At 44.5% G+C, this 17,142-nt stretch overlaps 1 protein-coding gene across 1 annotated transcript in view; it reads right to left on the reverse strand.

Annotated features, from left to right (window-relative positions):
- Window positions 1-17,142, reverse strand: part of PTPRQ (protein tyrosine phosphatase receptor type Q) — a 140,886-nt gene that overhangs the window by 90,948 nt on the left and 32,796 nt on the right. Inside the window, exons 17-19 of the mRNA XM_054173787.1 lie at window positions 14,469-14,589; window positions 8,453-8,613; window positions 3,999-4,144 (exon numbers count right to left, since the gene is read on the reverse strand). Coding sequence (XP_054029762.1) covers window positions 3,999-4,144; window positions 8,453-8,613; window positions 14,469-14,589 — 428 coding nt within the window. The remainder of the gene's footprint in view (window positions 1-3,998; window positions 4,145-8,452; window positions 8,614-14,468; window positions 14,590-17,142) is intronic.

A 17,142-nucleotide genomic window follows, 5' to 3' on the forward strand; every position in this document is an offset into this window, starting at 1 on the left:
CATTCAGGTTGGAAAAGACCTTCAGGATCACCAAGTCAAACCCTGCTCTACAAGGTTCAGCCCTGAAACAGCCCAAGAACCATAGTCCAAACCACCTTAAAACACATCCAGGCTTGGTGACTCCCTGGGCAGCACATTCCAATCCCTGACCACTCTTGCCCTGAAAAAGGTTTCCTAATTTCCAGTCTAAACCTACTGAGTACAGAGGGAGCTGAGAGGGAGAGTGTGATTTGAATCTTGGGTCCCTTTGTCTCCAGGAGGGGACAAGGAGCTGAATCAAAGGTACAGAGGGGTCCTGTGCTGTTGTTATGTTTTATATGGCAGCAACTGGCTTGAGAGAAGCCCTGAAGAAAAGGACTTGGGGATGCTGGTGGATGAGAAGCTCAACAGGAGCCAGCAGTGAGCACTTGCAGCCCAGAGAGCCAACCAGAGCCTGGGCTGCAGCAAGAGAAGAATAGCCAGCAGGTCGAGCGAGGTGATTCTCCTGCTCTGCTCCACTCTGGTGAGACCACACCTGGAGTACTGTGTCCAGTTCTGGAGCCCCTAGTACAGGAAGGACCTGGAGGTGCTGGAAGGTGTCCAGAGAAGGGCCACAAGGATGAGCAGAGGGCTGGAGCTGCTCTCCTATGAAGACAGACTGAGAGAGTTGGGACTGTTCAGTCTGGAGAAGGGAAGGCTCCCAGGACACCTTCTTGTGGCCTTCCAGGATCTGAAGGGGCTACAAGAAAGCTGGGGAGGGACTTTTTAGAGTGTCAGGGAGTGATAGGACTGGGGGGAATGGAGCAAAACTAGAAATGGGGAGATTCAGATTGGATGTGAGGAAGAAGTTGTTCCCCATGAGGGTGGTGAGAGACTGGCACAGGTTGCCCAGGGAGGTGGTGGAAGCCTCATGCCTGGAAGTTTTTGCAGCCAGGCTGGATGTGGCTGTGAGCAGCCTGCTGCAGTGTGAGGTGTCCCTGGCCATGGCAGAGGGGTTGGAACTGGATGATCCTTGAGGTCCCTTCCAACCTTAACAATTCTGTGATTCTATGCTTCACATAACTTACTGGAAAAGGCTCGAAAGAGCTTTTCTGCATACTTGGGTAAGGCAGAGATACAGGAAAGAAAGGGTTAAATTCTGAAGCATTTAATTAAACTTTCTGATGTTTAAGCACAGTCTGATTAAAAAAAACAGCAACAAACACCACCCTTCTGATCCAGAAACATCATTCTACTATCCTCTTGGCAAGAGATATTGCCATTATTAATAATTAGCCACTGAGAATATCTAATATCTAATATATCTAATATCTAATATATCTAATAAATACAGTATCACAGTATCACAAAGTTTGGAAGACACCTCAAAGATCATTGAGTCCAACCTGAATACCTTAAATAATTTCCTGAGTTTTCTAGGTAAAAATGTCAGCTGCCACATCAAGTTTTGATTCTAGATTTAGTGGGAGTGTATTTATAAACTCTTAGTTTAAAAAAGCATCCCTTTATAATTTACTCAGCTGTCTGCCAGCCAAGGGCTGAGTGAGCCAATGCGAAGCCTGTAACTGGCTCTTTGGCAGCTCAACTGAAGCTGTTTTAAGAGGCAGTCCCCTTCCCAAGAAGAGCCCAAGATAAGAGTAAGGGTCAGCAGGAAAATCTGTGTGGGTTCAAACTGGGAGAAGATGAAACTTGCACTAATTGTACCCTGGGGATAGAACACTATAGGAAGTTGTACAATTAACTGTGGCCACAGATGAAAGCAAACAGCTTGGGATCTTTGGCTACAGATGAAGAAATTCTTTCTTCTGTCTCTTTCTTCATCCATACATGAAAGAAAGTTTGACATAGCAAAGTATCAGATGATTAAAAGCAGCTCAGTGTAAGCAATACACACAGGCCATGAAAGTGGAGGCAGAAAGTGGCATCCTCCTCACCTCCGGAAGCAGCAGAAATTTCCAGTGGCATAAAGCTGTAATTAAATGTACACAGAAAACAGAGTGCTCCTGTTCTTCACTGGTAACCTTTCTCACCTTCTCTGTTTCCTTCTTTAAGTTCATTGCATTGCACTGTTGGGTTTTGGAGGTTTTGTTTTCGGAGTTAAGAGCATCACGTATTTGACTCTGGCATTCAGGGGAGAGGGGTGACACAGTGAGGACACAGCAAACTCCTGGCCAAGCTGGCATCCCGTGGCTTGGACAGCAGCACTCTGAGCTGGGTTAGGAACTGGCTGGAGGGCTGAGCCCAGAGAGTGGTGGTGAATGGTGCCACATCCAGCTGGCAGCCAGGCATTAGTGGGGTCCCCCAGGGATCAGTGCTGGGCCCCATCCTGTTCAATATCTTTATTGATAATCTGGACAAGGGGATTAAGTCCATCATCAGTAAATTTGTAGATGACACCAAGGTGGGGGCAGGACTTGATCTGTTAGAGGGTAGGAGAACTCTGCAGAGGGACCTTGCCAGGCTGGACAGATGGGCAGAGTCCAAGGGCATGAGATTTAAAACATCCAAGTACCAGGTTGTACACATTGGCCACAACAACCCCAGGCAGTGCTACAGGCTGGGGACAGAGTGGCTGGAGAGCGGCCAGGCAGAGAGGGACCTGGGGTTACTGGTTGACAGCAGCTGAACATGAGCCAGCAGTGTGCCCAGGTGGCCAGGAAGGCAAAGGGCATCCTGGCCTGTATCAGGAACAGTGTGGCCAGCACAAGCAAGGAAGTTGTTCTACCCTGTACTCAGCACTGGTTAGGCCACACCTTGAGGACTGTGTCCAGTTCTGGGCCCCTCAGTTTAGGAAAGATGTTGAGTTGCTGGAAGGTGTCCAGAGAAGGGCAACAAAGCTGGGGAGAGATCTGGAGCACAGCCCTGTGAGGAGAGGCTGAGGGAGCTGGGGTTGCTTAACCCAGAGAGGAGGAGGCTCAGGAGAGACCTCATTGCTGTCTACAACTACCTGAAGGGAGGTTGTTGCCAGGAGGGGGTTGGTCTCTTCTCCCAGGCAAGCAGCACCAGAACAAGAGGACACAGTCTCAAGCTGTGCCAGGGGAGGTTTAGGCTGGAGGTGAGGAGAAAGTTCTTCACAGAAAGAAAGACTGGCATGTGCTTCCCAGGGAGGTGCTGGAAGTGTTTAAAAAGAGACTGGATGAGGCACTTGATGCCAATGGTTTAGTCAATTAGATGGTGCTGGGTGACAGTGTGGACGTGATGATGCCCAGGGAGGTGGTGGAAGCCTCATGCCTGGAGGTTTTTCAGACCAGGCTGGATGTGGCTGTGAGCAACCTGCTGTAGTGTGAGGTGTCCCTGCCCATGGCAGGGGGGTTGGAACTGGATGATCCTTGAGGTCCCTTCCAATGCTGACAATTCTATGATTCTATAAGACTGGAACCATCCTCCCCCCACACCAGATAAGGCAGCTCACTTCATCCAGGGATGTGCCGAGGAAGAAAGAGAGAGAACTGATTTCTCAGCCAGCTTCATAATGATGTAGGATTTATGGGGGGAAATACCTAGTTTTTGCTGGTCTGGACACTCTGCACACTGGAGGTCTGTAACTTCGTGTTTTTTTCTTAAGGCACCCAGCTCAAACTGGGACACCTGTGAGTGTCTATGCTTTAGCCTGGAGGCTCAGGGGAGACCTTACTGCTCTCTACAACTACCTGAAGGGACGTTGTAGACAGGTGGGGGTTGGTCTCTTCTCCCAGGTAACCAGCAGCAGAACAAGAGGACACAGTCTCAAGCTGCACCAGGGGAGGTTTAGGCTGGAGGTGAGAAGAAAGTTCTTCCCAGAAAGAGCAATTGGCCATTGGAATGTGCTGCCCAGGGAGGCGGTGGAGTCCCCATCCCTGGAGGTGTTCAGGAGGGGATTGGATGTGGCACTTGGTGCCATGGTCTAGTCATGAGGTCTGTGGTGACAGGTTGGACTGGATGATCTTTGAGGTCTCTTCCTTGGTGATACTGTGATATTTAATGAACGATTAGACCACTTGATTGTATCCTACAAAAGGAGACCTTGAAAATAATCTTACCTGTGTGAACAGTCCTGAGCTATTTTTGAAATAAACTGAGTAGTACAGAATATTTCCATTAGGCTTTTGAGGAGGAGTCCAAAATAACCTTATTGATGTGGAAGTAAGGTTGCTGTACACAACGTCTTTCGGTGGATCACTTGGTGCTGGAAAAAAAATGTTAGGTTTTAGCATACCTGACTCAAGGTGCTTTTTTCACATTTTAGTGCCCAAGAAACACCTGGTATAGAATTTACAATTTCCTAGGTGAAATTAAATGCAGAAACATAGAAACATTCAGGATCACCAAGTCCAACCCAGAACCCTACTCTACAAGGGTCACCCCTAAACCATAGCCCCAAGTACCATATTCAAACCACCTTTAAACACATCCAGGCTTGGTGACTTCACCTCATGAAACCTGCATTATTTAGGCAGTTGTCATGGGGAGTTATGGCCTTCTGCAGCCAGCCTAGGTCAGAGCCTCTGGACAGTGTAGAACAATTGAGAACCTCAATGGGTGGCCTAAGTCACAGCTCCTTCACACCTTTCTCCTTTCAAAGCAATCACAATAGAGATGCCAAGGACTGGTTAATAGTCCACATCCTTATTTAATTTCACTCAAATTTTTACAGTCATGTAGTGCCTCCTTCCCTGGAGATATACAGGATATGATCTTGTGCAACCTGCTCTAGGTGAACTTGCCTTAGCAGGAGGGTTGGACCAGATGATCATCGGAGGTCCTATCCAACCACTACCATTCTGAGATGGCAATTCATGAGGCTTTTATATAATGCTTCTCAGAGTATCTGTGCACTCTCTCTACCCTGAAAAACCTCACCCATTTTGTACTGTCCAAGGAGATACTGTCACCTTCCTCTGAAGAGAAGAAATTGTAATAAAGAAATTCTAAACCACAAAGGGCAGAGAGGTTTGGACACCATGATAGCAAATATCACAACAGCTGATTTGTCACTTCACAGAATCACAGAAACATTCAGGTTGGAAGAGACTCTCAGGATCACCAAGTCCAACCCAGAACCCTACTCTACAAGGCTCACCCTTAAACCATATCCTCAAGCACCTCATCCAAACCACCTTCAAACACAGCCAGGCTTGGGGACTCCACCACCTCCCTGGGCAGCACATTCCAATCCCTGACCATTCTTGCTGGGAAAATTTTCTTCCTAGTGTTCAGCCTAATGCATTTGTGACTATGGCATAAAAACTGCTTCTGGAAATGGTTAAATAAAACAGTAGATGCAAGCAATAATATTTTTAAAACTAAGTCTTCAAACAGACTTGCATTTTGTAAACAGATCCTCTCCTCTCATAGAATTTCTCCTGTACTTACTGCTCTGGACACGATGAAAGTCTAATCTGCAGGCACAGAAACTGAATGAGTTTGGCCTCTATGCTCCATGAATAATTAATAGGAAAAAAATCTTGTTTGTTTCAGAAAACCTAAATTAAAAGCCTTATTCTCTCTTTGTTGCTTACAAGCAGATTTTTTTTCCAGAATGGGCTGCTCAGGGAGGTGGTGGAGTCACTTGGTGCCATGGTTTAGTTGATTAGACGGTGTTGGGTGTTAGGTTGGACTTGATGATCTCAAAGGTCTTTTCCAACCTGGCCAATTCAATTCAATTCAATTCAATTCAATTCAGTTCAGTTCAGTTCAGTTCAGTTCAGTTCAATTCAATTCAATTCATTTCAGTTCAATTCAATTCAGTTCAATTCAATCCAATTCAATTCAATTCAAATACTCTGGGTAATCCTGCTCAGGCAGGGGAGTTGGATTGGGTGATATCTGGAGGTCCCTTCCAAACTATACCATCCTGGGATACTGTGACAAATGTGATGCATAGTCTTAGTTTAATTTTTTCTTATGAAATTTTCTTGTTTTACAAAATTCTGTTTGGCTGGAGAGCTGCTAGACAGAAAGGGACCTGGGGGTGCTGATGGACAGCTGCCTAAACATGAGCCAGCAGTGTGCCCAGGTGGCCAAGAAAGCCAATGGCATCCTGGCCTGGATCAAGAATAGTGTGGCCAGCAGGAGCAGGGAAGTCACTCTGCCCCTGTGCTCAGCACTGGTTAGGCCACACCTTGAGTCCTGTGTCCAGTTCTGGGCCCCTCAGTTTAAGAAGGACATCGAGACACTTGAAGGTGTCCAGAGAAGGGCAACAAGGCTAGGGAGGGCTCTGGAGCACAGCCCTGGAAGGAGAGGCTGAGGGAGCTGGGGTTGCTTAGCCTGGAGAAGAGGAGGCTCAGGGGTGACCTTATTGCTCTCCACAGCTACCTGAAGGGAGGTTGTAGCCAGGAGGGGGTTGGACTCTTCCAGTCAACCAGCACCAGAACAAGAGGACACAGTCTCAAGCTGCTCCAGGGGAAGTTTAGGCTGGAGGTGAGGAGAAAGTTCTTCACTGAGAGAGTTGTTCAACATTGGAATGTGCTGCCCAGGGAGGTGGTGGAGTCATGAGGTGTTGGGTGACAGGTTGGACTCGATGATCTTTGAGGTCTTTTCCAACCTTATTGATTCTATGAATTCTATTCTATTCTATGCTATGCTATGCTATTCAGTTCCAAACTCCTGGTGGTAAATTAGACTTTTAAGCTTGGACACTATGATCATTTCTAAGTTTGTTGCTTTTCTTTCCTCATTCTATTAAATGTGTAAGAAGGACTCTTAAAGCCTTCTTCATGTATCCTCTCCACATATCCTCTAAAGACTGATAGCACATGTTCCTTCACAGTAGCACAGTGATGTAGGAGATTCAACTTCAATCCCTTAAGAGAACTTCAGTCCAAACTTCTCTCCATCCAAGAATGTTCTCTACACAACATGCAGAAGAGTGCTAAACACTGCAAACTATTTCATCTCTCTTTCTGTCTGCTGGCCTAGTTTTTATAAACTGCTAAAGTATTAATTGGAGTTCCTAAAAAGCCTGTCCTAAAAAGTTGTTTTGGTAGCAAAGACTGGGAAAGCCTATAGTCTGTAGTCAAAGACAGGCTGGGATAGACACTAATCATAGAATCATAGAATGATCTGGGCCAGAAGGAACCTCCAAAGCTCATCCAGTCCAATCTCCCTGCAGTCAGCAGGGACTTCCCCAACTAGATCAGGCTGCCCAGGGCCTCCTCCAGCCTCACCTTCAAGATCTCCAGGGAAGGAGACTCAACCACCTCCCTGGGCAGCCTGTTTCAGTGTTCCACCACCCTCATGGGAAAGAACTTGTTCTTAACATCCAAACTAAATCTGCTCTGCTCTAGTTTGCAGCCATTGTCCCTCATCATGTCCCTGCATGCCTTTGCAAACAGTCTCTCTCCATCCTCTCCATTCTTCAAGTATTGGCAGGCTGCTCTTACATCTCCCTGAAGCCCCCTCTTCCCCAGGCTGAACACCCCCAGCTCCCTCAGTCTGTCCTTGTAGCAGATGTTTTCCAGCCCCCTGATCATTCCTGTGGCCCTCCTCTGGACCCTCTCCATCAGGTCCATGTCCTTCCTGTATTGAGGGCTCCGGACCTGCGCACAGTACTGACAGTGCTGACAGTGATTTTTTTTGGGAAGTCAGTTTATCAATCCAGGATGATTCTGAAGTATGTCTGCTGCTTATCCATTTTGGAACAGATTGTAGTAATATAATTGATGGGGAAACCCAGAAACAATAGTTAAGCTGAGTGACTTCCAAAGCACAGAATACAGTACAATCATTTATAAAATCCATCTCCCACATTGGAAGTATAAAATCATGAAGACAGAATAAACAAAGCAGTGTACATTTAGAGGTTACATTTTCAAGTTAAAACTATTTCAGACCTGTGAGAGAGAATCTAAAGAGTCAGAGGTTGTGTCACAGCAAGATAAAGTGCTAATAAAATATGTTATAGAATAGACAGCATCACAGAATGTTAGGGGCTGGAAGGGATCTCAAAACTCATCCAGTCCAACCTGCTCCCTCAGGCAGGTTTACTTCAAAATGTAAAATGAAGGTATTTTAATTGTCCCTGCCTTGAAGGGAGATGCAAAGTTTTGCTCAGTAAGTTAACAGACATGCCTCATTATGAATCTATAGAGCCACAGATAAATGTGCACACAAAGGCAGGAAGAAATTCTTCCCCAAGAGGTTGTTGAGACACTGGCACAGGTTGCCCAGGGAGGTGGTGGAAGCCTCATGCCTGGAGGTTTTTCAGGCCAGGCTGGATGTGGCTGTGAGCAACCTGCTGTAGTGTGAGGTGTCCCTGCCCATGGCAGGGGGGTTGGAACTGGATGCTCCTTGAGGTCTCTTCCAACCCTGACAAATCTATGATTCCATGACAGAGACACACAGAAATAGACAGGTAGAATGACTCTTCTTAACAAGTCAAATGAAGTTTCTACCTCAGTAGCCTTATTAACTTCGAATCATAGAATGCTTAACTCAAGGCAACTGAAATTTAAGGCTGAATGAAATTAAAGATTGGCACTGCCTATAAGCTTACCTCCCTCAGAAGTTCTGAATGTTATGGTATCACTTTTTATGTTGCCATCTCCAAATCTTGTGCTTGCTGTTAGGTAAGCACTATATTCACAGTTGTATTCCAGGTCTGTGAGCTGCAGTGAGGTTTCTGTTACATTAACACTCCTTTTGGACATTTTATTCCTAAAGAAAAAGTATTTTCTTAATTATATGCAGATACTATTTATGTATGTATACAGAACACAGAATACAGAATTAAGCAGGTTGGAAAAGACCTTTGAGATCATCATGTCCACCTTATCACTCAACACCACCTAATCAACTAAACCATTGGCACCAAGTGCCTCATCAAGCCCCCTCTTAAACACTTCCAGTGATGGTTAGTCCACCACCTCTCTGGGCAGCCACTGTCAACCACTACCCCCAGGTCCTTTTCTGCTTGGCTGCTCTCCAGCCACTCTGACCCCAGCCTGTAGCACTGCATGGGGTTGTTGTGGCCAATGTGTACAACCTGGCACTCAGACTCGTTAAATCTCATGCCCTTGGACTCTGCCCATCTGTCCAGCCTGGCAAGGTCCCTCTGCAGAGCTCTCTTACTCTCTAACAGGTCAACTCCTGCCCCCAGCTTGGTGTCATCTGCAAATTTACTGATGATGGACTCAATCACCTCGTCCAGATAATCAATAAAGATATTGAACAGGATGGGGCCCAGCACTGATCCTTGGGGGACCCCACTAGTGCCTGGCTGCCAGCTGGATGTGGCACCATTCACCACCACTCTCTGGGCTCAGCCTCCAGCCAGTTCCTAACCCAGCTCAGAGTGCTGCTGTCCAAGCCAGGGGCTGACAGTTTGGGCAGGAGTTTGCTGTGGGGGACAGTGTCAAAAGCCTTGCTGAAGTCCAGGTAGACTACATCCACAGCCTGCCCCACATCCACCAGGTGGTGAACAGAAAAGTAGTAAAATGTAACTACATCACTGCTGGGTGTGAAAAGGAAAATAAAGATAGTTCTAAACAATCCCATTGGAAGAGATAAGGGACCAAAAGTGGTTGTACCAAAACAATCTCTCTTCTTCTCTTGACCAGGAGTTTGCTGTGGGGGTAACATTTATCTTCTGTGTGGAAAGGCTCAGTTTTGTGCTGTTGCATCACACAGGGCTCTTGATTTTGCTTTTAAGAAACCCAGATACAGAAATATATTTGTAGATTACACCAGGAAAGGCAATGATTATATGCAAGAACAAAGAGGAGCTTGCCCATCTCATTAACTGCCATCAAATGGGTATGGTCTACCCTTGGGAAGGACACAGTAGGGCATAACTAAATTGTCTCCCTGGCCAGGAATAGCAAAATATAAAAAGATTATAGCAGGGAGCATGCCCTACAGTGACTCTGTGAAATTGGTCAGAAGGCTGAAGCTATAAATGGAATAACAGAAGATGATATGGAACAGGAATTAGATGGTGCTGAGTTAATTCTGGTGGAATGTAGCAGGGGATCAGAATGGAACTCCAGTCAGGTCAAAACCCACCTAGAAAAGACTGTAAGATACAGCATTAATAAAATGCTGGCATTAGCATAGGTATGAAAAGATTATCAGAAAGTAAAAGAAGGTACAGAAATAACTAACCTGAGTTTTAGAAGCCTGCTATTCCTCATTAAATTAATTCACTCCTTCATGGGGCAAAACCACCAGCCAACCAGCCAGGGAAAATGGCTATCTAACATTCCATTCCTGCAAAGATTGCTGTATCAGGGGGTGCACTCTGTATTGAATGGGATTCCATAGAAGGATGGTAATTTGACAAGTAAACCCAAATATCTTGCTCCAGGAGTCACTGTAGAGCTCTTGGAAAACAAGAGAGTGAGTTCTAACTCTTGAAATAAATAATTAAAAAACAATATAAAAAGAGGGAAAGGCAGATTAAAAATTGCTAGATGGGCTGACTGTCATCATTTGATACTTGACTGAATGCCCCATAAGTAAAAAGCACCATCTGATACTCCTGAAATAGTCACATCGACAAACAATTGGAATGAGAAGATAGACCAGAATGAAAGCAAAATCAAACAAAACCAAACAAAACCAAATTCATAGACTCAACCTGGTTGGAAAAGGCCTCAGAGATCATCAAGTCCAACCTATTACCTAATACCTGACACCTCCTGATAACTAAACCATGGCTTCAAGTGCCACATCCAAGCCTTTTCTGAACACTTCCAGGGATGGTGACTCCCTGGGCAGCACATTCCAATGGCCAATTACTCTTTCTGGGAAGAACTTACTCCTCACCTCAAGCCTAAACCTCCCCTGGCACAGCTGGAGACTGCATCCTCTTGTTCTGGTGCAGGCTGCCTGGGAGAAGAGACCAACGCCTACCTGGCTACAACCTCCTTTCAGGTACTTGTAGAGAGCAGGAAGGTCTCCCCTGAGCCTCCTCTTCTGCAGGCTAAATTCTCCCAACCCCGTTCAGATTTTGGGTGGAATGTCTCTTGGTGTGGGAAAGGCTCTTGGTAACAGAGGAAGTTAAACAACATTTACATTTCCCCCAAACTTCTGACATTTTGAGTAGTCAGTGAAGAGATACAAAACCTTGCAGCTGCAGTTCCAGACTTCTGTGCAAAGACAAGACATCTTTTCTTGGATCCTTGCCCCAAATATTCTTAGTATGGAAAAATGTATCTGGTTATAACTTGAGTAAGAGGCAAATCCACAGCTAAGTGCTGCAAACGCTTCTGCTCTGAGTAATTGCATTCTTATCTGATGTGGAACATTTTTTCCACAATCAGGCACAGTTAGGTGAACAAAATCTTGGAGTGTTTACAGAGAAGTTGCTTTTCTGTGCAGGAACAACTGAAATTGCAACCAAACTAACAAGAAAACCCTGATCAAAGTGAGTACAGTCTTCACAGACAATGAGAAGGTGCAGAATAAGCTAAACCAAGGAATATTAATGAGAACAAGAATATTAACTTTTTAATGAGATCTTTCAGAAACCCAGACAAAAGAGGCTCCAAGAAATGGCATGCTTTCTCTTGACAAAGACAAGCACCTATTTTCTTTCAAACCCCTACCTCAAAGCAGATCTAGGCAGCAATTATCTCCCAAAAGTTTGCTGAACAGCATAGTGCCAACAGGCAACAGCTATGTACAATTCAGCAGTTTTGTTAGTATGCCTTTAACACTCTAGAACTGCAAACTTGGGGAGTATGTGTTTGCAGACTCAAAGCACACAGACAGTTGCTTTGCTACCTGCTAACACACATACCCATCTCATCCTGTGACATATTCCATGAAAGATATTAACAGTGAAAGCATCACAAATACTATCCTTTGTATTCCAGGGGCTGTGAGTTCTTGTTCCCAGTCCCTTAAAGAAAGGTTACCAAATTCTCTGTAACTGTTGCAGTACATTTAAGGGAAGAAACATTTAGCATCTCTATTAACCTTTCTCTTTCTGCTTTATTGAGAAGCTCTGGGACTAACAATCTCCCCCAAAATATATCTAATGCCCCCCAAAAACCCAGCAACTATGGCTCAGCAGTTTGCCTTCTTAAATCACACCCTGCAATGCATGTTATGAAATAATGCAGACAATTCTTCTAGATACTATAATTGCCTTTTACTGAGAAGCTCTGGGACTATCAATCTCCCCCCAAATATATCAAATGCCCCTCAAAAACAGCAACTGTGTCTCAGCAGTTTGCCTTCTTAAATCTCACCCTGCAATGCATTTTATGAAATCATGTAGACAATTGTGCTAAATACTTTAAATTCCTCTCATTCCCCCATGAAAAAAACCCCCAAACCCACAACCCTCCTAGGCAGGAGTGAAGTTGTAGCCCCTTTGAAGGCAACAGCAGATTTTCTCCAGTGTCCTTGCCTCAAGATGACACCTAATGCCTCTCTAATTTTAGATGTGGCACACTAAGGCCAGAGGAGACAGAGCAAGGAGAAAATGGAAGGGAAAAGGACAAGGCTTAGTGCAAAAATGTACATGGTTGCTTGATTCAAATATGTAGAAAGAGGACTCAATTAGCACTTTTAAAGAAGTGACTCTTACCAACTCATTTGTTATAACAACAAAAGCAGTAAGCTTTCAGGCAATAAGAAGAATTAAAAGTCACATTTCTGTCCCCTCAAGCCTTTGAACACTGCCTGTGTTAAAACCATGATCTGTATTGTGAAATAATGCTTCCCTAGACAGAAGATAGACCTTAGTTTTTATTTGTATTGTCTGGTGTGGCTTAAGAGCAGCAGACCATGCTAGCACAGCGTGGAATATTCAGTATTCAATAGTCAGTATCACTAAGGTTGGAAGAGACCTCAAAGATCATCGAGTCCAACCTGTCACCACAGACCTCATGAATATGAGACAAAACCAAATCAAACTCTTCTGGAGAGAGGAGTTTGCTCCTGTTCAGTTTAACTAGAAGCTATTCTTTAAAACAAAAAGAAAAAGAAAAGATAGAAGCTGGTGCCAAACCCTACCCCAAAACTCTCAATATCATTACAATAATAAATGTCAGCTCAGCAGTAGTGTGTTTATCACGACTGCTGATTTGTACATCTGGTTTATATCTCATAAAGCTCACATGAGCTTTTTCTTTCTGCACCTTAGTAGTGGCAGTAAAGTGCTACAGCATAAATACAATGCATTAAAAGTCATCAGTGACCTTCAAGCACTTTAGTAGTGGCAGTAAAATGCTGCAGCATAAATGCAATGCATTAAAAGTCATCAGGAGCCTACCTGCACCTTAGTAGTGGCAGTAAAATGCTGCAGCATAAATACAATGCATTAAAAGTCATCAGTGACCTTCAAGCACTTTAGTAGTGGCAGTAAAATGCTGCAGCATAAATGCAATGCATTAAAAGTCGTCAGGAAACTTCCTGCACCTTAGTAGTGGCAGTAAAATGCTGCAGCATAAATGCAATGCATTAAAAGTCATCAATAATGAATTCTTTTCATTCTCTTATACACAGATCTTTGAAGAAAGCTCACACTGCTAAGCCAAACTATGCTATGCAGAGAGCAAGGCAGAAGCTGCAAGATTTAAAGTAACAAAACTCCTTTAGGGGGATGACAGAAACAAAGAAACAAGCAAAACCAACAACAAAAACAACCAACCAATCAAATAAACAAACAAAAAAACCCCACAACCCAAACCAAACAAAAAATCCACAAAGCAAAGCAAAACCAAACCAAGCCAAACCAACACCACAGGGAAAAGGACAGCATAGACAGACATAAATCCCCAACAATACAGCACAGTAAACAGCAACAAGTTAAAAACCCCTTATTAGCTGTGAGTATAATGAGTACCAAATATAACTGGAGGCATAACTGATGGCACTTTCAAAGAGTATTAACAATGGTCTTACACACCTTCTCCAAAAGGAATATTTCTCTATTTTAAGCCTATTTAAAAGCTCCTTAACAATTTAGCATAGGTTTGTGACCTGCCTTACAATCAGCTTAATCATAGAATTGTTAGGGTTGGAAGGGACCTCAAGGATCATCCAGTTCCAACCCCCCTGCCATGGGCAGGGCCACCTCACACTACAGCAGGTTGCTCACAGCCACATCCAGCCTGGCCTTCAAAACCTCCAGACATAAGGCTGTCACCACCTCCCTGGGCAACCTGTGCTGGTGTCTCACCACCCTCCTGGGGGACAACTTCTTCTTAACATCCAATCTGTCATCCAATCAGAATGCAATGGAAAAGCCACCGTGCTCTAATTAAAACTGGAATCCATAGTAAAAATGTTACAAATTCTTTCAAGATATTTCATATCCTTGTGGTTTGGGGTTTTTTTTGTCAGCTACTATATTATATCACAATTATTATTACTATTATTATTATTATCATCATCATCATCTCTCCTAAAGGCTAACATTTTCAAGTGCTGGATGAACATTTGTCCTTCGAAAAAATAAACAGAACAGTGTAATCAACACATTGTGCAAGAAACCCCCAACATTCCTGGTAGGCTACAGATTAATATTTATCTTCAGAACTACTTCCAGAAAATCTTACCAGATGTAAACTGTGTAATAGAGGATAATTCCATTTGGCTCCAGTGGGGGTTTCCATGACAACTTCACAGTGACACCCAACAACTGTTTTACGGAGAGGGACTCGGGAGGCGAGCTCGGAGCTGTAAAATGAGAGAACAGGACACAACACCATCACCTTAAACAGCTAAGATCAACGAGGTACACAGAATCTCGAAGTGGATTTTAAACTATTTGTGATGGGAAACAGGCTTTGTGCTACCCTGGTACAGTATCCATCAAGCACTGGTTAAGGCACAGCTTCTTTTCCTTTTTCTGACAGATGACAAAAGAAGATTTTGCATGGTGGGGTTAGAACATCTGTTTCTGTGATTCAATGGAAAAAGTACTTCATGAGAAACCAGAGCAAGGGGTAGGTCACAGCGATTCACCTACTGTCCAAGTACATGGCTGTAAAATTCTTTTTCTAATAAAGAGAGAGGTATGAACACATGTAAAATACAGCCAAACGGTTCCCCTGAGGGGCACTGGGGTGCTGTAAAGAATTACACAAAGTACCAAAAGGTGGGAAAATGGATAAGCATAGCATTGAGAGATGATAAAAATGTGGGGAGTAGGCAGCAGTGAACCCTATTCACTCCATCAAAATAAGGACCACATTCATACACTTAACGTGTCACGAGGGCAAAGATAAAGCCAGGCGCTGACTGAAACCCTTAACACTTACTTCAAGATGAACTCTACGTGACACCACATCACTACTGTGTAGGGGGGGGGTGGGGGAGGGAGGGAAATTGTCAAGTGAATGAAAATGTTAGGCTGTGTGTGATTTCATTCTCCAGTTCACACAAATATTGCTTTGTGTGAGCATATTGCTAAAAAAGCCACCCTTTTCCTTCTTGGGGGTTCATGGATGTGGGCATCACAACGAAGTAACATTAGAATCACTTTTGCTTTCCTCAAATTAAAAGCAAAGAGCATCATGCACTAAAAATTCAGGCCATAGCTGTAGTCATGCATGAAAATTGGGAATATGAGCATAGCTATTAGTAAGTCTAGGAAACATTTGGTCTGAACCTTGGGACAGTGTGTTCCTGGGAATAAAGAACATGTGTTGTATCATAATTGTTGTTGTTTCTCAGCGGCTGCCCCTTCTCTCACTACCTCAAAAGCTGGCATAAAGGCTTCAGGACTGTACATTTCAGAACAAATAAATAAATAAACCAATCTGTTTCATGAACAAAGGTTCACTGAATTCGATGAATGTCTGTATTTACTGAGGGAAAATGGTGACAGCTGTATTTAGTGCTTTGCTTGTGGTATTATCCTCAGTGGTTGTATAACAACAGTCCTCCTGTGAATGGCCATGTCTCTTTGGCATGTCTAGCTCATCCTACAGCTCTTACTCAGGGGATTTTTTTAAAAATCATTATTATTTTTTGCTGAAGAATAGAATCCACACTGCCACAACTAAAAATGCTTCATGCAAAACCCAGGTTTATCCAAACGAACTGTTCCCAGTGTGCTCCAGCAACATTACTCCTGAGCGAAGGTTTGTTACTGACAGAGTGAATCACAGAAGCATTCAGGTTGGAAGAGACCCTCAGGATCATCAAGTCCAACCCAGAACCCTACTCTGCAAGGGTCACCCCTAAAGCATAACCCTAAGCACCTCATCCAAACCACCTTTAAACACAGCCAGGTGACTTCACCACCTCCCTGGGGCAGCACATTCCAATGCCTGACCACTCTTGCTGGGAAAAAAATTCTTCCTAATATCCAGTCTAAACCTACCCAGTGGCAGCTTGAAGCCATTCCCTCTTGGTCTATCACTAATTACCTGTGAGAAGAGACCAGCAGCAGCCTCTCAACAAGGTGCTTTCAGATAGTTCCAGACAGCCATGTGGTCTCACCTCAGCCTCCTGTTTCACACTAACCATCCCCAGCTCCTTCAGTTGCTTTGCATCAGATTTATTCTCCAGGCCCTTCACAGCTCCCTTGTCCTCCTCTGCCCTAGCTCCAGCACCTCCACATCTCTCTTGTACTGAGATGCCCAAAACTGGACACAGCACTCCAGGTGTGGCCTTTCCAGAGCTGAGTACCAGGGCACAATGACCTCCCTGCTCCTGCTGGACACAGCATTTCTGATCCCAGCCAGGATGCCTTTGGCTTTCTTGGCCACCTGGGCACACTGCTGGCTCCTCTTCAGCTGCTTGTCCATTAGCACCCCCAGGTCCCTTTCTGCCAGCAGCTTTCCAGCCACACTGCCCCAAGCCTGTAGCCATGCTTGAGGTTGTTGTGCTCCAAGTGCAGGACCTGGCATTTGGCCTTGTTGAAGCTCATCCTATTTACATTGGACCATCACTATCTTGGAGATTTGCAGAGTGAATATAAGCTCATCAATACCTTGGAAATGTGCAAAGAACCTCCTCATCAAAAGCTGGATCTTAAGCAAGTCAGTGCTTCCTAAGACACTTTAAGAGTCTTAATTTGGGAATGGCTGGTGGGATGCTTGTGTCAGTGCCAGGTTAGTTTAGATTCCTTCCTAGATGCTGGAGAGGGACAGAAACAGCCTCCTCCAAAATGTGAGTCACAGCACCTGCATTAAGATTCTTTCAGGCTTTCTAATGATTCTCCCTCCAGAAACTACAGAGGGGAGTGATGGTAGCTTCCCAGAACTAAACTGGGTATAATAC

The sequence above is a fragment of the Dryobates pubescens genome, chromosome 27, assembly GCF_014839835.1.
Source record: "Dryobates pubescens isolate bDryPub1 chromosome 27, bDryPub1.pri, whole genome shotgun sequence".
In the NCBI taxonomy this organism is placed as follows: domain Eukaryota; kingdom Metazoa; phylum Chordata; class Aves; order Piciformes; family Picidae; genus Dryobates; species Dryobates pubescens.